Source organism: Takifugu flavidus, chromosome 3 (genome assembly GCF_003711565.1).
Source record: "Takifugu flavidus isolate HTHZ2018 chromosome 3, ASM371156v2, whole genome shotgun sequence".
Classification (NCBI taxonomy): Eukaryota; Metazoa; Chordata; class Actinopteri; order Tetraodontiformes; family Tetraodontidae; genus Takifugu; species Takifugu flavidus.
This window is the reverse complement of record NC_079522.1, coordinates 10,455,611-10,478,369: the sequence shown is the minus strand read 5'-3', so window position 1 is coordinate 10,478,369 and position 22,759 is coordinate 10,455,611. Positions and strand designations below refer to the sequence as shown.

Genomic DNA, 22,759 nt, shown 5'->3' with positions numbered 1-22,759 from the left:
TCCATGAAGCTCTCTGTGCACTGTTCTTGAGCTAATCTGAAGGCCTCATGAGGTTTGGAGGCCTGTAGCGATGAACTCCCGAGAAAGTTGGCAAACTCTTCACACTATGCGCCTTTTACATGGCCCACCACTTCCTGTCGTTCCCAAACGTTCTTATAATACAGTTGACTATTTTGGAGTGAAGAAATTTCCTGACTGGACTTGTTGCATGTCCGAGGCCCTGATATTGACCCATTCTTTCACAAATGTTTGTAAGAAGTCTGAATGCCTGCTTGATTTTATACACCTCTGACCATGGAAGTGATTGGAGCACCTGATTGTGATTGTTTGGCTGGGTGAAGGACTACTTCTATGTATGATAAGAGCTAATTTACGTGAACCATAACAGGAACAGAAATAGCTGAAATAGGAAAATCGGTTATTACAAATCTGTGGCTTTGAGATTAGACAAGGTTGCGACATTTTAACCTTTGGAAACGGTTCAGATTAACCAGAAGTTACGACACTGCGTTCCATACCTTAAGTTTCAGATTCGGAATCGGCGCTTGCTACTTTCGCTTTCTTTGAAAACACGTGATAATGCTTAGCTGTTCTTGTCATTGGCTCTCCTCCCCTTAAGAGCTCTGCATTTTGGCATTCATGCCAATTAGGTCACCTTATCGATAATTCGGCAACGTTGTTATATTCAAAAAAATAAAACATGTGGTTTTTTTTCTTGATATAACGCCCTTATTAACGGAACACTTTCAATAATTAAAGCGCCTATAACTGTTTATGTGGGTGTGCTTGCCAATAGACGGAACAGCGAGCGTTCCTCAATCTGATTGGCTGTGCCAGACAAGAGGCGGGCGCATGTTATCAAGCTCAAATCCTGATTGGATGAGCGGGTCCTGCTTATTGTCGCTGCACAGACGAGGTCGCAGCGGAAGAGCTGGACGAGAAAGAAGCTGTTCGCTCTAGAAGACAACGCTACATTCTTCAGATATTTAGCACGTCTTAGTAAAATTAGAGGTAAGTCGGATTTCTCGGTACCTCTCGCAAAGACTAAATGCAGTCCTAATCGGCTATTTGTTGTCATATTGTGATGGGCCTGCTCAGTCAGTCTGACTTGTAAAACTTAACATTGAGGTCACATTTACTTCTGGACTAATACAAAATTCCATCAAATGTTCCTGTTTTTACCAAATTCTTCTAAATATAAAGCAGGATATTAGGAGAAATTCGGCGGTACCATTGTGCATTCAACATGTCAGCTTTACACTCTTAGCTGTGTCATTAAACGAAGCAGAGAGCTTTCTGTCAATATTTTGAGTTGTGATGGTTAATGTAAGGTATGCATATAGAGGTGCCAGCTGTCAGATTACACAGCCCCGAATCCCCCTCATTTCACCAGAAGATGTCTCAGTGGTGCCAGCTCCAAATGTTGGACTGTAAGTACCTGGAGCAGGTGGACCAGCTGTATGATGACATGTTTCCCATGGACATCCGTCAGTATCTGAGCAGGTGGATCGAGAGCATTGACTGGTAAGAACCCCACAAAGGTGCTATCTGGACTGGGCGTGTGGTGCGTCTGGCAGGCTTTTAAAAATGTTGCGTTCCAGGGAGACGGTGGCGTTGCAGGACTCTCTGGCGAGGGTTCGATTCCATGACCTCCTGGCTCAGTTGGACGATCAGCACAGTCGTTTTGCCCTGGAGAACAAGTTTCTGCTACAGCATAACATCCGTAAGATCAAGAGGAACCTGCAGGTGAGACGACACCTTCTTTCATATTGACTTAATTAATCTTTTTTGTGGCGTTGAATCACGCTGTAGCTACAGTATGTTGAATGCTTGGAGTGGATCTCTCTGCAGGATCGGTTCCAGGAAGATCCTGTACACATGGCCATGATCATCTCCAGAAATCTGAAGGAGGAACAGAGAATCTTGGACACAGCAAAGAGCACTGAGGTAAAACCTGCAGCCCAGCAGGCGTTACATGATATTTATTACATGTTTGCAGAATATGAACATTGTAACACATATTTAGCAAAGGCTGATCTTTGCAGCAGGAAGGCGTGGGGCTGTCATCAACCATGCTGGTGGAGAAACAAAAACTGGACGCCAAAGTGAAAGAGCTGAAAGACAGTGTTCAGGTAGACGTTTCTTCAGCTGTGCTGCTTAAAGGTCATTAATGTAACTTAATCACCCTGGCCTCCTCGGTCTCAGATGGCAGATCAGTCCATTAAGAACCTGGAGGACCAGCAGGATGAGTATGACTTCAAAATAAACACGTTGAAGAACAGAGGTGAGGGAGGGGCGTCAGGGGGGGGGGGGGGCTGCATCAGACAGAAAAAGACGCCTGAGATCTTTTTAGAAATGAAGCTGAAAAAATCCGGCAGTGAATTGATGTCCTTGTTTTTTGTAGAGAACGAAATGAACGGCATGACGCCAAAGGAGCTCGAGCAAGAGAAGTTAACAGTGAACAGGATGTGTTTGGAACTGAAAGCCAAAAGACAGGTGAGCAGAAACAGAGCAGCAGGTGGAGGAAGCAAGCGCACAGGTAAAGTAAACACGCTCTGATTAACAACCTGTGTGGAACTGTTTACGGAAAAGAAACCATGTTCCTGTGGTAAAAGCTACTGTGTGTAGAACAATAGTTCCGATCAGAACAACTTATCTGGTGGTAGGTGGGGTGAATCTGGTTTCCTCTGCTGTCTGTCAGGACGTGGTGCTCCAGCTGACCGATCTTCTAAACATCATCCATGCCTTACTGACGGACCTCATCTCTGAGGAGCTGCCGGAGTGGAAGCAACGGCAGCAGATCGCCTGCATCGGCGGTCCTCCCAATGCCTGCGTGGACCAGCTGCAAAACTGGTGAGACATCCTGCGGCGTTGTTATTGACGGGAGAGGGGGGGGGAAGAGCTATTCGATGACCTGCTGTCTTGGTCCGTCCGTGGCAGGTTCACCGCAGTAGCAGAGAGTCTGCAGCAGGTCCGCCAGCACCTGAAGAAGCTGCAGGAGCTGGAACAGAAGTTAACCTACGAATCCGACCCCATCACACAGAAGAAAGCCATCCTGGAAGCACGAGCCTTGGAGCTACTCAAAAACATCCTCTCCAAGTGAGGAAGGATCTTTAAAACCTTTTTTTTTTTTTTTTGGTTCACTGATCGGTTCGGCTCTGCTTGTTAAAACTCCTGTTTGGTTGTAATAATTCTGCGTGTGTGTGTGTGTGTGTGTGTGTGTGTGTGTGTGTGTGTGTGTGTGTGTGTGCGCAGCTCTCTGGTGGTGGAGAGGCAGCCCTGCATGCCCACCCACCCACACAGACCCATGGTGCTGAAAACAGGCGTCCAGTTCACAGTCAAGCTACGGTGAGACCAGTCTCAAAAACCTGTTTGACACCTGCATGAAAACAGTTAAAAAGGAGCTGCTGCTACTGAATCGACTTCCTGTTTCATTGGAAGATCTTCATTTGGGTTTCAGGTTCCTGGTGAAGCTGCAGGAGTTTAACTACCAGATCAAAGTCAAGGCTGTGTTTGATAAGTAAGCCGCAATTTAAGGTTTATTTCTGAAAACGGCGTTTGGACGTGCTCATAAAGGTCTTCTGCTTTTTTGCAGAGACGTTACAGAGAAGAAAGGGTACGTCTCCTAACCAACCGCAGCAGGAAACAGTGGGTCCTTACTGATAAATGATCAATGATCCTAATCGATTTTGTTGATGTCAGGTTTCGGAAGTTTAACATTTTGGGCACAAACACGAAGGTCATGAACATGGAGGAGTCAAACGGCAGCCTGGCCGCAGAATTCAGACATCTGGTGATTCTTTAAGTCAAATTTTCTTCTGAACCTTAAAAACATGTCTCGATTTGATCCGAGTCGGCCTGTAGGAGGCTTTATTAAAATTGCTCTCGCTCTTCTCGCAGCAACTTAAGGAGCAGAAAGTTGCCGGAAATCGAACAAATGAGGTGATTCATCTGATCAGGAGTTAATCTCACAATTTATCAGGATTTTTCTGGAGCGTTGAGAGTTGCTTTGTGCACGCAGGGTCCTCTGATTGTCACCGAGGAGCTCCATTCGCTCAGCTTCGAGTCTGAGCTACACCTCAACCAGTCTGGACTCAACGTCAAGCTGGAGGTAAGAGAGGGATGCATTTCCATACAAGCACTGGACAGCAAAGGCTGTTTATGGGCTGTTGCCGTCGATGCTGTAGGTGTCAGATCAGCTGAGAGCATGACTTTGTCGCTCATTTACTATAATGTTTATTTCATGATTGTGTTTTTGATATGATCGATGGATTTTTGTATTTACATGGTTGTTGTTGTTGTGTTGTTGTTGTTGTTGTAGGCCATCTCGCTGCCTGTTATTGTCATCTCCAATGTCTGTCAGCTGCCCAGTGCCTGGGCCTCCATCCTCTGGTACAATATGTTGACAACTGAGCCCAAGGTACACACACGTCCTTGTAACTCTGTCTTTGTGAGGACATTCATCAAGATAACACATTCCCCAGCTCCCTCCCCACTAAATGCCTAACCCTGACTCTCACACTAACCAGAATGCAGCCTTAACCCTCACACAGCTCTTCAACATTGTCAGGACCAGACTACTTTGTTCGTAGGATGAGTATTTTCATCCTAGATTTGCAGCAAGAACACTCACACGGGCTCTAATGTCTATCCTGCTTTATGCTCAACACAGTTGCCAAGTTCACCACAAATTGCGTAATTTCAAAACGTGTCGCAACGTGCACTCGTGTCGTTTAGGGCAGAGCGTGGTGGAACTAGTTCGCTGATACTGCATTTATACAACCCGTCATCGAATACAAGGACCATCGAATGGCCCAAAACTGCAGGAGGAAGAAAACGAGGAAGAAGAGGACGGTTTTGTCAGCACCAGAGAAGGAGCACAGAATATGTACGCAGACAGCACATTAATCCACAAAGTCTAAAAGTTTTACTATTAAGATGAAAAGTACCTTTATTACCTCGCGGCCCTGCGTCAGGTTCAGGCGGGTTGCCCGTTGGTGGCAGCTCAAGAGTCCCCTGCAGAAGTCCTGTCCCAACCCAGCTGTGCTCCCTCCCTCCCTCCCTCCTCCCTCCCTCCCTCCCTCCTCCCTCCCTCCCTTCCTTCCTCCCTCCCTCCCAAAGTGTTGAGTTCAACAAGTCCCTAGAGAACTTGGACCTATTGTATTTGGTGTTCCCTGCATGCTTCTACTTCTGCTGTCTTTTACCTGCTTCTACTACCCACTATGATATCCCCCCCCCCACTTCAGGGGTGAATACTGCAGTGGCAAATGCACCAGGCAGGAATGTCTTCACCTGGAGTCAGGCCAAAGCAACCAGCCTTCCTACTGAAATTACCGACCCACAACTATGGTTGTTTTGCATTAATTCTTTTCTTTTTTTCCCCACTCCTCATCCTCAGAACCTGAAGTTCTTCCTCAACCCCCCGCAGGCGATGTGGTCTCAGCTGTCCCAGGTTCTCAGCTGGCAGTTCTCCTCCATCACCAACAGGGGCTTGAACCAGGAGCAGCTCAACATGCTCGCTGACAAGCTGCTCGGTAAAACCACCCAAGACTAACCCAAATATTCCCATGTGGGATCTGTGACATTAAAGCAGACGATTCCTCACAGGAGCGAGAGCCCAGAGGAACCCGGAAGGACTCATCCCCTGGACCAAGTTCTGCAAAGTAAGTGCGTGTTTTGTGATAATGTGTGTAATTACATGAGGTTCAATAACTGTTTCTTGGATCCTACAGCAGAGCGCCAATGAGAAGGCGTTCCCCTTCTGGCTGTGGATCGAGGGAATCCTGGACGTGATTAAGAGACACCTGCTGTCTCTCTGGAATGACGGGTGCGTGAGGACACGGAGGGGGGTGTTTGTGATTTGCTCTTTAAAGGTAATGTATTGTTTTCCCTGGGAGCAGTTCCATCATGGGCTTCATCAGTAAGGAGAGGGAGAAGGCTGTGCTGAGCGACAAGTGTCCCGGGACCTTCCTGCTGAGGTTCAGCGAGAGCAGCAAAGAGGGGGCCATCACCTTCACCTGGATAGATCACGACATCCACTGTGAGTGGATCTGTGGAACCACATCTTTAGTATTATACTGGTAGCATACTGGCAATTGAAAGATCTGTATGTTAAAGAATATATGAACTGTTTAAAATGAATTCACGGTTGTCTATAGGAAGTGAACAACTCCCAGAACCCTGTGGGACTCCAGGACATGCTTGGGTTTTGTTAAATCTATTTAGGATCAATAATATTTAAACGTGTAATATGTGACTCACTGAATGCAGACAAGCCGGCCTTCCACTCGGTGGAGCCGTACACGAAGAAGGAGCTGTCGGCCGTCTCTTTGCCCGACATTATCCGCACCTACAAGGTGATGGCGGCTGAGAACATCCCTGAAAACCCGCTGCGCTTCCTTTACCCCAACATCCCCAAGGACAAGGCCTTTGGGAAGTACTACCCTAAACCTTCAGAGGGTAAGTCGCGCAGTGGGCACCTGCTGAGCACAGCACAGCAAGTGTACACAGATTTATGTTTATTACCATAATTTCAGCTCTGGAACCGATGGATGTGGAGAACCCGGAGAACTCGGGCTACATAAAGACGGAGCTCATATCCGTTTCAGAAGTGTAAGAGTGTTCATTTGAAATCAAAATGAGGTTTGCGGGAGCCCGTTGAAGAGTGCTTGATGTCCTGTTGCTGCAGGCACCCGTCTAAACTCCACGACAACATGATGCCCATGTCCCCCGATGACTACAGGGCCCTGACCCAGATGGTCAACTCCGAAGACATGGCTGCTGTGGTGAGCGCCGCTGCTTTAACACATCGCTGTTACCCGTCGAGGCTGAATTGTAATTTTACACGTGCGATCCAGATGATTAAAGCCCGGCCTTTGTTTCGATTCTTGATGTCCTTTCAGGCCGACAATGTGATTCAAGGATTTGAAGCTTTTGATGTTCAGGTAGATGCAGATTGAAGCTCTACTCTGACTAGTGTTACTAACTTGCTTTGCTTGACCTGAATATCACAGAAATCTCTTTAAAGCCCAAATCTGAAGCCATTCTTCATGGTGTTTGTCATGACTGAGCCATTTGTACCGTATCCATTTACTTAGCACATTGATAGCATACAAACGGTATAACTTTGTCATCTCCTAATGTCATTTGTTTTTCTCTTTCCAGATGAATGAATTTCCAAACCCAAACTGAAAGCCTCCGAGTTTTCCCCACACCACCTAAGTATCTTTTTAAAGTTAATTTATGTTAATACTCATATTGTTACTCCGGCTGTCAATCATCAATAAAGCACTTGTAATTTAGTCACATGCCTTTATGAAAACCAGTCAGCAGCAGCAGCAGCATCTCCTATTCCTCCTTCGTGTCGGGGGATTTCTCTTTCATACAAATAAAAACCTCAGAGCACCAAGTAGAGTTTAAAATCTTTTATTAAAGGTTAAATCTGTGAATAAATATTTGAGCTGCTACACTCAGCATAAATACACGCGAATAAACGAAACGACACCGATTACATTCAGAATACTTCCAGAGCAGATCGGCTGAGTAAGCAGAGGTCAGGATCATTTCTACCTACAATCAAAGCTTTACTATTGCTAACTTCACTTGCTTCAATTTGTGCTTCTTTTCAGTCCAGAAAATTAATTTAGAACTGATCCTGATCCGAGGGCTAAATGTTCCCACCTTTGGGTAAAATATTTGGATAATGTGGATTGTTAATATCTCTGATGCCAAAAACACACAAAACTTCTGAGGAAATGAGCTGAATGCAGAGGAAACAAAGTTGCTAGTTTTCCTCCCCTCACTGTAAATAAAGAACATTATAAAGCTCCTGCTGTGTAATTAATGTGTCCACAGACTCACTGACATCTTGAGCTTTAGGAGAACGAACTGTGACAGCCTGGACCGACCCTTCCTCAGGCTATGATGGGTGCATGCAGGGTCACGCGATTTTTCTCTCAATAATCAGGAAGCAAACAAAACTTTGGCTCACTCGCTTACATTATTGTTGTTTCACATAATTAAAATAAATACCAGACCATCCAGAACCACAATAAAAGAAAATAACTTTTGGGGTAAAAAAAAAAAAAAGCAAAACAAATAAAGCTTTGAGCTTGTGTTTACCTTTTTAAGCTTAATATTTAACACTTAAAGAATAATTAGTCTTCTAAACTGTGATCAAGTGAAATCACAAGTGAATAACGAACTGAGAACTTTCTCCATTAGAGATGATTGATAACTACATTTATACATCTGTAAGTGTTTACACTAAATAACCCTCACGCACACACACACACACACACACACACACACACACACCAATGTACAGCTTATCTTAAGACAAACACACACACACGCCAACAAGTGTTTGGGGGAAGATACATTCCACCAAAAGTAAAACCATTCCTCGGCTGGGCCGCCACAGCTGAATTTACCCAGCATTCAACGGGCAGCCTGTCGCAACCTACAAAGCTACAAATCTGATGATGCAGTGCAGAAGGACAAACGGAAAGAACAAACATCTATAAAGTACAAAACACCTACACACACAATACCGAGTTTTCACATCAGGTGGACGGTGACTGTCTCCGTCTTAATGAGGACTGTAGAGTTTGTTCAGAGTTTCTCATCACAGCATACCGTCCAGGTTCTTCTCTGCGCTCTGCTTGTCAGTGGCCGGCTCCTGGGGGCTGTACTTGTTGTGGTAGTCTTGGAGTATGGTCACCACGTCGTGGTGTCCGAAGTGAACCGCTTCATCCATGGGTGTGTTTCCCCACCTACAAAAGAGGGAAAAGGTCAGTGGTGCCTTCCAGGACCTGCCAATTCTTCACTACTACAATGAAATACGTTAGGATCCATTAAGGTACCTGTCTCTGGGCACTGGGTTGACTTTGCAGGCCTCCAGAAGGAAACGAACCACCTCAGCATGTCCTGAAACACACACACACACACACACACACACACACACACACACACACACACACACACACACACACACACACACACACACACACACAACACACACACACACACACACACACACACACACACACACACACACACACCACATAATCAGAATCATGTTGAAAATGATCCTCAGTATCTAACACACTTACTGCCTACATAGTTTAGCTATGGTGTAGCATGCCCAGACCACTCAGGCCCTCCAAAAATGGACTTCTATTAAATATTTATCTGCCTTTCATTTTTCAGATTGTTTTTTACCTTCAGCAGCAGCCACATGCAGGGCCGTCCTTGAGTCGTAGTCCCTCTGCTCCATGTCCATGGATGACAAGGCAAACCTGAATAGCATTTATATTACGTATTAGTAAATGCTAAAGTTGTTGTTTAGCAGACAGCAATGAGAAGAGACACTTGTTATTGTAAATATTGCAGGGTAAAGTCACCTCCTCAAGGCAGAGACGTCTCCAGTGTAGGCAGCAAACAGAAGATTGATGACCGACTTCACCTGAAACACAAATAACAAAAGATTTTTTTTTAAAAATCATCAAATCACTAATCATCAAATCACTAATCAAAACCAATGAAAAACTAAACAAATAAATACAATATCAAGCCAGAAATGAAAACGGCTGTACCACTACTTCCCACTAAACAGCGCTGTGACCTAAAATGTAATTTACAAGCTTGAAGACAGTGAGCGCAGAAGGTTGTTAGGCCAGCTAACAACCAGTAGCTTTACACAACACTTAAAAAAATGAATTACTGCCTAAATCCAACTGTAGCTTGACAACTGAAACGCATGTAAAGGTGCCAGTCCGACTGATGTGGGAGCTCTCCGTAAGCGACTAAGACACACAGCTAATGGGATTAGAGATCGATTTGCTCCGGAACGTATAGGCCTTACCCTCGCAATCACACTATACAATGCCTGGAACTAAAACAGCTAAGAAATCTGGTCAGTAAAGGCGGCACCGAGGGAGAGCGTGCACCTTATCTGCACAATAAATAACACGTACATTTTGTATGAAATGGACAAAGCTGTATTATTGTCCATCTTCCCGCTGTTGCTGGCGTGCCACCTGACTCCGAGTGTTTTAAAGGTGTATTACATGACAAGGTAGGGACTGGAAAAGGGGCTGTATTAAACACACATACTGCAACCTACTGCTGAGGAGGACATGTTCCCGTCTGTTATCTGATTTTTCTCCTTTGCATTTAAACTGGGACACAGAAGGAATTCCGACGAGATGCCAAAGTCCACTTTTGAGCATGGCTCAATTAAACTGCGCAGGTATATGTACTGAGTGATTTACCCCATGAGAGTCAGGTTTAAAGCTAAATATAAACCTAAGAGCAAGTGAGGAGGAAGAAGTTAAGGGGAGAAAGAGATGGAGGGGAAGTAGGATGGAGATTAGGAAATGAAGTCTGACCCTCTGGTCGCCTCCCTCCCGTCGTGGATCCAGTTTTTTAGCAAAGTGTCTCAGATTATCATAGTTGTGGAAGTTACACAGAGAAACCAGGTCCTGAAAAGAGGAAACCACAGTTTTTGTACAGTTTTAACAATAAAATATTTTTTATGGCTAAAACTGAGGACAGATTGGAGAAGTGGTGTTTACTGTGCAGAACTGGATGCCTCTGACACTGTTGCCCAGCTTGTCAAGTGGAGGGGACCAGCACATGATGCCCATCACATTGGGAACAACCAGCAGAATCCCGCCAGCGACGCCGGATTTAGCAGGAAGCCCGACCTGGAAGAGACAAAGGACAAATCAATAACCGGAAGTCTGACGTGTTTGCATGAAGAAGGAGCGACGGCGACGGAAACTGACATGGAAGGCGAACTGGCCAGAGAAGTCATACATGCCGCAGGAGTGCATCAGGCTCAGCGTGTTTCGCACCGCCTCGGGGCTCAGCACGCGCTCGCCTGTGATGGGGCAGAAGCCGCCGTTGGCTAAAGTAGCCGCCATGACGCTGGCGCTCTCGCAGGTCACCTCGATGGAGCACAGCTAATGAGGAGGGGCAGGAAATACTAACTCGTTAAACACAGAAGAGCGACGGAAGCCGGGGCCGTTCAGGTAAAAAAAAGTTTTGTTTTTTTTAACTTTACCTGGAAGTAGAAATCAAGGATGGAGGTCATGTCTGTTCCTTCTGGAAAACACTGAAAAGACAATAAAATCATCATCATCATCACTCAAATACAGAATAACCATTACATTTTGCAATCATTTATCTTTTCATTTGGAGAATGAAGCCGTGGCTCGCACCTTTTTTTCCTTCAGGTAGTAGCCGATGGCAAAGTTTCTGTCTCCGGACTCTCGCTCCGACTGGAAACTGGGACGGAAAAACATCATGACTCAGCCGATGCTGCACATGAACTTCTCAGAAAGGTCACGACCGCTTCCATAAACACATAAATTATGGATGCGTTTGATCCGCACTCACGTGGCGTTGCTGAAGCCCACGTACTCATTTCCTGCCAGTTTGTTCATGAAGTTCATGACCTTTAAAAGACAAAGATAGTGATCTTCTGACCTGACTGTAACTGGTGCTGTGCATTACAGTAAGATGGATTGCGATTTATTTACAGAAAGCAAAGTAAACGAGCAAAGTGCCATGACCTTTGGTAATTAGGAAGAATAAAAAAGACTCAACGATACTCACATAATCAAATTTTTCTGCATTGCTCGCTCCTTGCTGAAACACAAAATTACGAGATCAATCACGATTTTACATTTCACTACTAGCATTTATCAACCACTCCACATTAATGCTACTGTTAATACATCTATGGTTTGAGATGGCACTAAAAAACTGTGCAACCTTTTATCACTACACATCATCAGTTATGGGATCAATCAAACTGATCAATGAGTTAAGATTTGGGGGGGTGGGGGCGACTAGAGATGAAGGAGATGGGAAAAAATCTGCAAAAATTCTTAAATTATTACAGAAAAAACTGAACTGTACATCAAGGGTGAGAGAATGACAGAAATGAAGTTAATGCAGCTGATAACTGGGTCAACTAATCAGTCCAGTGTTCAAATTACATACAGAGAATTCTGTATTTATGTATTAGCAATTTGTATTTAGCAATTTGGAATGAACGAATTTTAAATAAGTTCAATTAATGATATGATTGGGTCATTATTCCTTTTCATTATTTGTAATAATTTGCCCACTGATGTGTTTTCAGTTAGTGTTTAGATAATCATCAAAAGCTATTAGATAAGATTTAAATTACCTGCATTCAATGATGTTGATTTAATTATTCCTGCTATTTTAGGCATATTCCCACTGCAAATCACTGGATCAATAACAGGTAACATAGAGACAGACTGGAAAAGATGTTCTTTTGAACAAAAAACTAAATATTTTCCAGTTTAAAATTGTTTATGTTGTTTTTAGGATGATTCTGCAGATTAAGCACCACCAGGTTTAAACTGGAAATGCTTTCTCGTGATTTGCAGTGAGAAAATACTTGAATTATAAACGAATGCGGCACCTCAACTTATTCTCATCTCTGGTTCAAATGGATGATTGATTAGATCAAAGAAACTCAGGTTTAATCTCAGAATACAACAGAAACATGACTAAAATAAAGCTGAGAGGTTCCTGTCTGGAGGATAATGGAGCATGACGTAAAACCAGAGTTTGCGTTGAGCTGTAACTGTACTGTTTATAATTCAGACGTATAAACAGTTCTGGAGAATGCAGGTGAAATTAGAGCATTTAAACATTCATAAACAGCCGTGCCAAGGCTAAAAGCTTGTCACAGATCCAGACAGAAGAGGGAAAAAATAATAATTAAAAAGGAAAAATTACCAACGTCATTGACCTGTTGCAGTGGTCATAATTTCCCAAAGATCCTAATGCTGTAAAATATGCAACAACACAATAAACCACACAACGAGCCTTGAAAAGGTGCATGCACACAGTCCCTTCAGGAGATTATTCCCACCAATGGAAATGATAAGCTTCATTCAGAAATCTCTAAAATGATTGGCTGGCACATTAAAAGGAGAGCAAGGATTGGCTGGCACGTGCAGAAATGATGGACAGGATGTGTGGTCCAAGTCAAATTCATTTTTACTCTATTATCCCTGAAAACAAAATTTAAAGGAAAATCTTCCTCATATTGATTTATTTTCCCTTCCTGGACATCATTTCTGTATGATGTGAATGTGATTAAAGATGCTGGATGATTCCTCATCCAACTGGAGTCATGTTAATTAAAAAAACAAAAAACAAAACATTATTCTGAGGATTAAGCAGCATTAATTTCTACTCTCAAAGCTGCATTATATGCTGTGGTGCCTTTTGTTTTAATTAAACTGAAATGTGTAGGTCAATAAGATCCTGAACTACATGTCTTGCACAACACAACCCTCAGGGTTGTAACAACACTGTTGGGATTTTTAAAGGCAGCTAACAAGCACAAGACAAATATAATAGCAGATCCTCTCTCAAGGGATCCTGTGACTGTAATTATAACAATTATTCAAAGAAGCCTTCCAGGTCCTCGCTTATATTTATGCGGCCAGCAGGTGGCGCTCGTGTGTAATCTACTATTTATCGAGGTGGTGGACCTGATATCCACCTCCACCCACTCCAGAGAGAGAAAGAGAGAGAGATGCTGCTTTCAACCAAATCCACTGTGATTATCCATAATCTCTACATCTACAGATTATAATTCCATTTCACATCATTTCTATTTGGAGGCAACTTTACTACACTTGAGTGCTGCAGTCCAAACCAAGAGTATGAATGAAGAAAATCCTAAATGAGCTTTTTATGAATCTCCATCTCCGAACTCTATTTTTAGCTGGGACCTGTAACTGCAGCGTACCTTGATGAGGGAGGTACAGACGATGGCGCCGGCATTAACCATGGGGTTGTGTGGTTTGTCTGTGGGACACAAAACAAAAATCAAGGGAATTAAATGGCCATTTATGCGTGTTTATGGTGGAGATGTGCAACAGCTGTGCTACTAAAAGCGTTACATCACTTCCTGTCTGTGAAATAATCTTCTTATCCAGCGGCCTGGGACGCTGAAATACTAACTGAAAATGAAGAGGGTGGAATATTTACGCCATTCTTCAAAAACAACAGCAGTTCTGTTGCGCCTGTTCTACTCTGCTGTTAAGTCCCCTCATTAATAATTGAACACATCGCCATGGCAACCAGACCAGGAGCTGGCCCTGTCACGCTGAGCGTGTCACATCCTGATCTTGGCTGTGAGTGTGTGATAGATGCGACTGGAGTCTTTTTCTGACCGTCTTCATTCAGGAACAGCTTGTTGAAGCGCAGGCCGCTGGGCTCTTTGCCGATGAAACGGTGCACGTACTCCGTGCCATGGTCGTGTACGGCGACGGCGTATTTCAGAGGTTTCACACAAGACTGCAGGCAGAATGGAACCTTGGTGTCGCCAACAGTGTGCCTGGGAGACACAAACAGACGAACACCTTTGAATCCTCGGCATTTCTTTTATTTTGTGTCCGAATCAGAGTTTAGTGAATTCCTGTGCAGATTTATACCAGAATTAAGTGTAAACGGGTCAGTGAGACCCAACGTTTCTTTTGGAAGTGAAGAGTCAACAACCAGAACCTTGTGAATGCATAAATACAATACAAACAACAGCTCTGTCAGGGGTACCTCTGTCCATCTACGGTGCACAGGGCGACGCCCCACAGATCTGGGCTGAATCGGGCCAGCTGAGGAATGTAGTCTGCCACCTGGGATGTAAATAACACAATGAAAAGTGAAAGCATGTTTTTGAGGGAAACGTGTGTTGGCTCTGTTTAGTATTTACAACAGCAACCGTCACTCACCTGACCTCCAGACAGGTTTTTGGCAGTGTCATAGAGGTCATCAATGTGGGCGCAAAAGGACTGGAAGTCTGGGATAACAAACTTCTTCCTGAAGGCCTGGGTGAGCAGAACGATGTTGCTCTGAACACATCTAGGAGAGGAAACAATCCAAAAGATTCAGCTTTGTGCTGTGGGAGTCGTTCTCACTCGGGGCGGGCGAGTTTAAGCCTGATCACCTCAACTCACACCTCTGTGAGTGATTCAGTGATTCAGGAGCACCCAGCAGTAATGATTGGGCACTCAGGTAAAAGCTTCTGCAGCACGGCAACAAACCCGTCTAATCCCTGTAGCATGGGATCCCTGCGAGGCTAACACGCTACATTCCACCGCCCACTCGCATGCCTGCTCTATAAATAAGCCCCGGGAGCGGATGTGACGGATGCTAGCCAGTGAAGAGGTGGGGGGTGGAGGTGGTTGTGGTGCTGCTTCCTGCTGGGCTGTCATATGCCCCGACTCACCACGCTGCATCCTTGCAGGCTGTCTCAGTATTGTTTACCGTGGGGGGTCATACATTCAGCAGTGCCAGTGGGTTCCGATTACAACATAAACCCCCGTCCTCTGAACACTTCTGAGAACTGTGAAGAACAGCTACGTGTAAAAGATGCTGCGGAGGTCCCAGGGGTGCTGGGTGATGTAAACATCCCTGAGCCATCCTGAAGACACCAGACCACAACAGCAGAAAACACAAGCTCGACACACATCGGCTGTCAGACTGTAGCATGGAAAGCATCAATTAGTGACGGGATTGATCATTTTATTGTCTGTGTTCTAATCCGAGGAGGACTGCCGTGATTCAGCTGAATGGAAACCTTGCAGAGGCACTCACGTTGCCTCAATAATTGAAGACCCGCTGTGACCTTTTTCTGCTGCAAGGACACACAGCAGCACGATGTTCCAATAAATCATGTTTCCATTTTGCGTTTTCCACAACTAAATGAAATTGTGTAAGTATGCTCAAGTTCATCGATGAAAACTGCAAATTTCTAATCTGCAAGACCTTTCAAGACATTGGAAAATGTGTGCTGTTTCCAAGGCAATGCAGGGAGGAAAAATCATCTTCCATTTTCCAAAAATAAACACCCACTTTTTGAAGAGATGCCGGTCCAGCGCTCCATCAGAGGTTGTCTTCAATGTCACCTTCAGCATCTCCATACATTCTTTCAGACGAGGGTCTCCCGTGCGAAGTCCCGTTGATTTAAGAGCCTGCCGGGGATTGATTAAGACAACATGAGAGGAAATCGATGAAGCTAGGAGGTGTGACGTGTTTCTGCAGCACTGGTTCACTGACTAGCAGCCAGTCTGACATTAATCCTACTGCAGAAGCTGTTTTATCGTGCTACATAAATCCTAATTAACCAGACTGAGACTACAGCAGCAGTTGATGGACTCACTGTGGTGAATTTGTGCGCTGGGATTTTATCCTGGCCCTCTGCGATGGTGTAGAAGAGCAGGTCCTCCAGACTGGGCAGGATGCCTGCCTTCCTTCTCCTGCAGGAGAGCAAATTAAACATGGGAAATTGAGGAAATAACATCACATTAAAATAAAACTAACTGCAGCAGAGGTAAATAAAGGTACTACTGTAAAGGAGAAGCTGTGAGTAATAAGTTTAATATTGTGGTGACCTCACAATGACCTCAGCAGTGTTGTAACCTGTGAAAATGCTCTTTTCCACAGGTTATTGCAGGCCACTGTAAAGTAAACTCTACTGGAACACCAGCCAGGAATTTTTATTTTAAAAAAAGAAAAAAAAAGAGCGATTCGCAAGTAGGCTAATATGATCTGAAACCATCTGGTAGGAATTAAACTTTGCATTAATACAGATTTAATATGGGTTCATACTGACAAAAAAGTTAAACTTATATAAAAAAGAAAAATGTTTTAGTTAAGTTTGGGAGAGAGTGATCTGTTGTGTGTGTGTGTGTGTGTGTGTGTGTGTGTGTGTGTGTCACTACAGAAGATCTAAATTACACCAGTCTGTCAACCGTCATGACTGGTTGCCAACTCCGACTCCGACAGTGGCTGAACCTGCCGTTTAAAAATAGATCAGCCTGATTTGAAGAGTAAATTTAAAATAACTTCTTCTCTCCCACACAAAGACTTGTAAAAAATTCCTTTTAATTCATTATTGAAATTCTTCCACTGTCTGATCGGCTCCATTCTGTAATCTGCAGTAACGTTCGAGTCCCTTGGCAACCGCCAAATTAAACATGCCTGATGGTTTCCCTCATCTGGTACTACAGCCTGGCTGGTATTCTCAGCAGGGCTTCTACGCCACGTCGTCTCTGAGAGGAACGTTAGTAGTGTGTGTGTTAGGAGGGGATGAGCTGACAGCAGGTTCTCTGTTATGAATGATAATGAGAGCAAATTGGATTTGTTCAATGCTTTGGGGGCCCGCAGTGCTTGATGGGACATGATGTTTGTGCTTGGGGAAGATGGCTGGACGTACAGCTTTAGGCATTGCAAAAAATAAAAGCTATATTTGTATCCTGCGATGTCCAAGAAGATATCAGACATGTCAACAAGAATCAGAAAAATGTATATATTTTAAAAATTGCAAGACTGATGGTTAAAACATTTCTTAACCTCATACAGGATGAAAACACCACTTAATGAATTACCAATATTTAAGCTTTTTGTCCGTCTTTTGATACTTGACCCTTTTTCTCCCGCTGGATTTATAAGTGTCATGCATAAACTTACTGTTGCAGCCTTTTCATGTGTGCTCTGGCTGCATTAATAAAGGTCAAACTCTGTGTGTGTGTGTGTGTGTGTGTGTGGAAGGGAGGGAGGGATAGATTGAGGTGAGGTAGAAGGGAGGGGATTCAAGCCAAACTGCTGAGAGGAAGTGAGGTAAAGAAGTCGGGTGGTTTTGGTTTTCTGCAGAAAAATCTCTACGTCTACAGGGAAACAAAGAAACAAGTAAGAAAAAAATAAATAAATCAACAATAGTAACTTAAGATACTTACAAATGCAAAGCAAGCAGATCAACAATAAGGAGAGAGTGTGCAGAGGGAATAACACTGCATTAGTAACAGTGAAAATGACATTTACAGTTCAGCATGAACACATCAGAGCGTCTATATTTAAGAAATAAAATCACAATAACATCAGATTCATGGACAACAAGCACAAGTACACGAACAAAAACAAACCTGGTCTGTGTCTGAATTTCAATAATTAAATAATTTTGAATTTATGTCATTTTTATTCTATTTTATTCCTTTAAATAGTTTCAGATTAGGAAACGGCACCAATGCTGTCTGGTAGAATGGTGAGTAACAGGAACATGGTTGTGTTCCACCTCTGGAGCAATATCAGCTGACGATTAGCGGTCGTTAAAACATCTGGACTCATTAATCTACCTCACATTCTCGTGCACTCGCTTCTGCCTGTGAATGCTTTTCAAGGTCAACAGATAAAAATAGCACAATTGTGGAGCGGCTCGGGATAATTTACATCCCGAGGGGCGAAAACACAGAAACATCAGTGTAACTTCAGAGTTCAGCGCTCGCTACACAACTAGCACGTAAATAAACAGGAGCCTCACAGAACTACCCGAGTTTAGAGCGTGAACAACCCCAGGGTTTTCACCACCTCACATGAAGATGGTCAGCTTCAGAATAATTCCTGTGACTCTTTGGCTGCATTTTGATTTTATGAATCAACGACTTTGAGAACTGTAAACACCATCAGTCTTTCCTTCCTGTAAACTTCCTGATTCGTGGGTCTAAGCCACTGGAAACCCACTTGCAAAGATAAGGTTATTTTCTCACACTGACACGATTCAAGCTTTAATGATTTTAATGTTTGATTATTCATCTTGTGATTGAAGCACTGGAAAATATTTTAATAAATAGATTTGTGGTGATTCATCAATCGGCCACCAATAATAATAATAATAATAATAATAATAATAATAATAATAATAATAATAGGTGAAACCAATCTGTACAGTTGTGGAAAAGACAAAGCGGTTAAAGGTTATTAAAAAAACTTTCAAATGAGATACCATTACCGCCTTTTTGATCGTGCCATCTTTCCCCACAGCACTCTATTGATTACCATGTAAGCCGTTATCAATGAGCTGATGCTTTATCAGAATAGAGTCCTCTCCACTGCCCGCCAAATTTATTCAATCGATAATTCGGCATTCACACTCTCACAGATGTCGTGGTAAATTGGCTTTGGAGGCGGGAAGGCAGACGTTAAATCGGGCGTGTTGAGAGGCGGTGCTCCTCAAATCTGTCCGTTCGAGGCATTCGTGCTCCTGGAGGCCCCGACAAGTACTGGGCAGGATGCCAGAATCCAAGCTTTGGTGCAAAAACGCCGTAACGTTTGACGTGGGCGAGAAAAGCTCCCTGCACTGCTAACATGTTTAACCCCTTATTAGACGCAGCGCAGCCTTGGGACCCTCGTAACCACGACGGCGCTGAGCCCGAGGGTTGTCGGGACTCCAGGGAATTCCAAAGATGACGCATCTTCCAGCCTGATTCATGTTGCACCAGCCTCATCTACTGACGGCTGGATCAACTATGTCAGGTGTTCTGCCCAACCAATACTTTTCATTTTACAAATACAGATTTGTTGCGCAATAGAAGCAAGCTAATTAAGCTAATTGAGGCATTTTGTTCAGCCTGGTGGAAACTGCGTAAAATGAGGTCTGTGGACTTTCACCCTGAGTGAATGTAACATCAAATGCAGCTTGCTTACAGTTCCAAAACAGTACTAATAGAGTGAGTTTTGATGGGACCAGAATTAGTCTCTTGGGTTCAGACAAACATGTCTTAACTCTGAAGAAAATTGCCTGGGAATGAGAACAAAATAAGAAATCAGTCTGCAGGGGCATTTTACTACGGAGGAAACTCTCTGAAGAGATGAGACATGCTCGGCTGGTGACAACAGCATCTGTCTTCACTTTATCGAGTACAGCAGGTCTCTGGTTCAGCAAAGCGAGGACCGATCAGGCTCCGCAAATGCAACCGTCGATATCGTGTCCAATCGCTGTTTATGTTATGAAGCAGTCTTCAACTTCAAACAAAGAATCATTATCCTTCGCATTGCAGTTGAATCAGAGAGGCCCTTTTAACCTCTTAATGACATAACATAACATTCAGAGATGAGAACTGATCCTCACCTCTGTTGAACAATACCTCAGTTTAAAGCCATGTCTGCTCAACTAGCAACACTAAAATGGATCACACTTAATGATAATTTACCATTGCCTATTATAGTGGTGACCAGTTCTTACCATACAGAGCAAACAATTGAATTTTTTACAAGTTCTATTCTAAATATGTGACCTTCACCATACATTTAATGAATACTCACCCGGTGCAGAGATCTAAACAGATCTTGATCGCAGGTAAATTGTTTGCATCGGAGTAAAAAAGAGGCTGAAAAAGCCTCAGTGAATTTTAAAATACCGAAGGTCAGTGTCCCTGCAGTTTGTTACGAGCATGCAGCGTGCACGCAGCATGCTTCCATTGTCGGACAAGTCACGACATACTTTCTACGACTGTCACGTGATAAAATAAAGAGGATTTATAGATGTAAATGGCTGATCCATCCTCTGTATTTACCGATCATTCATTTGTCACCCTAACATTCGTAACTTGTGACTGCATTCCCTCTGTTTTGCCGCAGAGATGCTCACCGAGGCTACTTTCAACATTCCATCAAGGCATTCAGGACAAGCTAGCTAGTTAGCCCCACGACGCAGAACTTCAATAAAGAAATCTCACAAGCGAAGAGATTTTAGCTTGGAACAAAATATATAGATCGAACGCTATGGCGTTCAATTCAAAAGGTGTTATTCGGATCAAGTCTTGAATTCGGCATACATAAGATAGGCAAATACATATTTATTCGTTCGAATTAAAGCCAAAAGTGTGGTTCCCGTGCGACGCCACATACTTCAGCCATCGGTAATCTGCACAGAAATTTAGATCGTAGTCTATTAAATCAGAGGCGCTAGCAGCTAACTTTTCCATGGATTATGCTTGACGTTACTCACTTCTCAGTGTCCTTAGCGGCATCATTCTGTCCGTCACCTTTGGTGCAAAATTCTCTCCCACCCTGCCTTCTGGTGAAATGTGCTGGAACTCTCCACCCGGCGAATGCCCTCCCTCTTCCCGGCGACCTCCCATCTGCGGCGCTGGTGCTGAAGCCGGCGGAGGCTGCAGGTGCCGCTTTAACGCCGACTCTGCCTGTCACAGGGCGTTTCAGCTGGCTCTGAAACAACTCCCTGAGCACTACCGTTGACCGAAAATGTAACATTTCACTCAGCCGAGAAGAGTGCGAGGATGGTTAAAAGACAGCGGTGATGCGTGTCGGCTTCCTCGGTCGAGTAACGGTTTTTTTCCCGGTGACTCAACAACAGAAAAAAAAAAAATCCTTATTGGACGACAACCTAACTACATGTTACAAAGCTTTTGATTGGACTAGATAAACTCATGCCGGCAAATGATTGGTCGTAGAGGACGTCAATCATTTGGAAATACCCCGTTGAGAAGATCTACTATTTTTTTTAAAAAACCGTTTCACTGTTTTACACTTTAAATGTAATTTTTTAATGTGTAATTTTAACTGGGATTATGTTTACAAGAGCTTGTTTAAGATACTAGTTGTATAAAGAGTATACATTTCATTTTAAATAATATAAAAATACAAGTATATTCTATATTAAATTGATCGGTGAAATATTTCATTTTGGGCTGTTAATCAATATTAGACTTTGTGACCCCCCAAAATCAATATGATTGTCTCTAAATGTATTCCCGCTATATTCTTAGAAATCTTATTCAATTTATTTAAGAATAGCTTTCACCTCCCCTAAACATGATGCGTTGTCTCATATGTAATTATCCCGTAATCGATCTGCAAACAAATAATTCCCCTTATCTTCGGCTCCAGACGTGAGTGTTGCTTCGTCCTGTGTTTGCATGACACCCTTTGAATGACTCTGGTACTGCACATATTTAGCCTTGTCAGGAAACACAGTTCTAGCGCCACCTCCTGGTAGGACACTGTTTTTCGTGGAGATTCCGATTCGGATCTGGACTCGTTCCCCTGTGGTAATGTTTTATCTGTGAATCGTGTTTGCGCACGGCGGGGAAAATACAGCTGTTGAGGTGAATTTTAGTTTAATTAAAATAGATTACAAGTGACACACGATTGCCAGACTGCAGGCAGTTAAAGCTAGATCTGATTCTAATTTTCCATTCCACTAAAAAACAAGAAAATAACTTTGAATAAAACTATGATCGTGTCGGGTCTGAGTCAGATGGCATTTTAACTCTTCTTTTGGTCTCATTTGCAGCTTCGGTGGGTGGATCTTGACACCCCATATAAAAGAATGACCTACAAAAGAGATTACTCACTGGAAAATATCTTGTGAGTTGCTTCATTTTGCTTTTTTCTGGTTGGTTCCCGTTTTGATCAAACGTTATAATTTTCTCCAAAAACTCTGGGCAATCATATAAACAAATTTATTCTGACTAATGAGATGGACTGCGAAACACTGGTGAGGTGAGACTAACTTGATGGAAGAAGCCCAATCAAAATGATCATAATATAGTGTTGATTTACTTTTTAACAAATCTGATCTTCATCTTAATCAAAGTAAAAAATTTACTTTCTGCAGCATTTCTCAAACTTGGGTTCTCAAGGTGTTATCGTGCAAATTTAACTTTTCTTATTTTTAAAATATGCACATTTGAGCAGATGTCCAATATTTTTGAAGAGGAGTAATGTGTCTAATAAATAACATAACTTATCTTGCCCCCACCCCACTGTCACCCATGTTATGCCAAATATCCTTAAAACAAATGATACGCCAGCTTAAGCTATGCTCTTCTGTATGTTCGAGTGTTGTGTGCGATCCCTTTTCAAATACACAATGTCACATCTTATTTTCCAATTTGCCTGAACT

The 22,759-nt window shown here is 43.3% G+C and overlaps 2 protein-coding genes across 9 annotated transcripts; one reads left to right on the top strand and one right to left on the bottom strand.

Annotated features, from left to right (window-relative positions):
* The first annotated feature begins 864 nt into the window (after window positions 1-864).
* stat1a (signal transducer and activator of transcription 1a) lies at window positions 865-7,827 on the top strand. 5 transcript variants are annotated; one of them, XM_057026609.1, is made up of 25 exons: window positions 865-1,011; window positions 1,397-1,524; window positions 1,602-1,746; window positions 1,852-1,947; window positions 2,046-2,132; window positions 2,206-2,284; window positions 2,405-2,496; window positions 2,702-2,853; window positions 2,941-3,099; window positions 3,256-3,348; window positions 3,461-3,520; window positions 3,596-3,616; window positions 3,703-3,793; window positions 3,901-3,942; window positions 4,022-4,111; window positions 4,322-4,420; window positions 5,399-5,534; window positions 5,608-5,663; window positions 5,733-5,827; window positions 5,901-6,040; window positions 6,271-6,459; window positions 6,537-6,612; window positions 6,689-6,785; window positions 6,903-6,944; window positions 7,165-7,827. In XM_057026609.1, the coding sequence occupies exons 2-25, from the start codon at window positions 1,397-1,399 to the stop codon at window positions 7,189-7,191; spliced, it is 2,292 nt and encodes a 763-aa protein (XP_056882589.1). In that variant the 5' UTR covers window positions 865-1,011; the 3' UTR covers window positions 7,192-7,827. The 5 variants fall into 5 exon arrangements, with proteins under 5 accessions (XP_056882589.1, XP_056882590.1, XP_056882588.1 ...); XM_057026610.1 differs by having other exon boundaries at window positions 866-1,011; window positions 1,394-1,524; window positions 2,049-2,132; XM_057026608.1 differs by having other exon boundaries at window positions 866-1,011; window positions 1,394-1,524.
* glsa (glutaminase a) lies at window positions 7,410-21,203 on the bottom strand. Of its 4 annotated transcripts, none has more exons than XM_057026617.1 (18): window positions 20,843-21,203; window positions 16,220-16,310; window positions 15,913-16,031; window positions 14,790-14,919; window positions 14,614-14,693; window positions 14,235-14,398; window positions 13,808-13,866; window positions 11,623-11,655; window positions 11,404-11,462; window positions 11,226-11,292; window positions 11,069-11,119; window positions 10,791-10,967; window positions 10,578-10,709; window positions 10,392-10,484; window positions 9,405-9,466; window positions 9,223-9,299; window positions 8,865-8,928; window positions 7,410-8,774 (listed from the first exon to the last, which is right to left on the bottom strand). In XM_057026617.1, the coding sequence occupies exons 1-18, from the start codon at window positions 21,103-21,105 to the stop codon at window positions 8,627-8,629; spliced, it is 1,869 nt and encodes a 622-aa protein (XP_056882597.1). In that variant the 5' UTR covers window positions 21,106-21,203; the 3' UTR covers window positions 7,410-8,626. The 4 variants fall into 4 exon arrangements, with proteins under 4 accessions (XP_056882597.1, XP_056882596.1, XP_056882598.1 ...); XM_057026616.1 differs by having other exon boundaries at window positions 16,220-16,316; window positions 20,843-21,202; XM_057026618.1 differs by lacking the exon at window positions 20,843-21,203 and adding an exon at window positions 20,427-20,758 and having other exon boundaries at window positions 16,220-16,316.
* Between the last annotated feature and the right edge of the window lie 1,556 nt (window positions 21,204-22,759).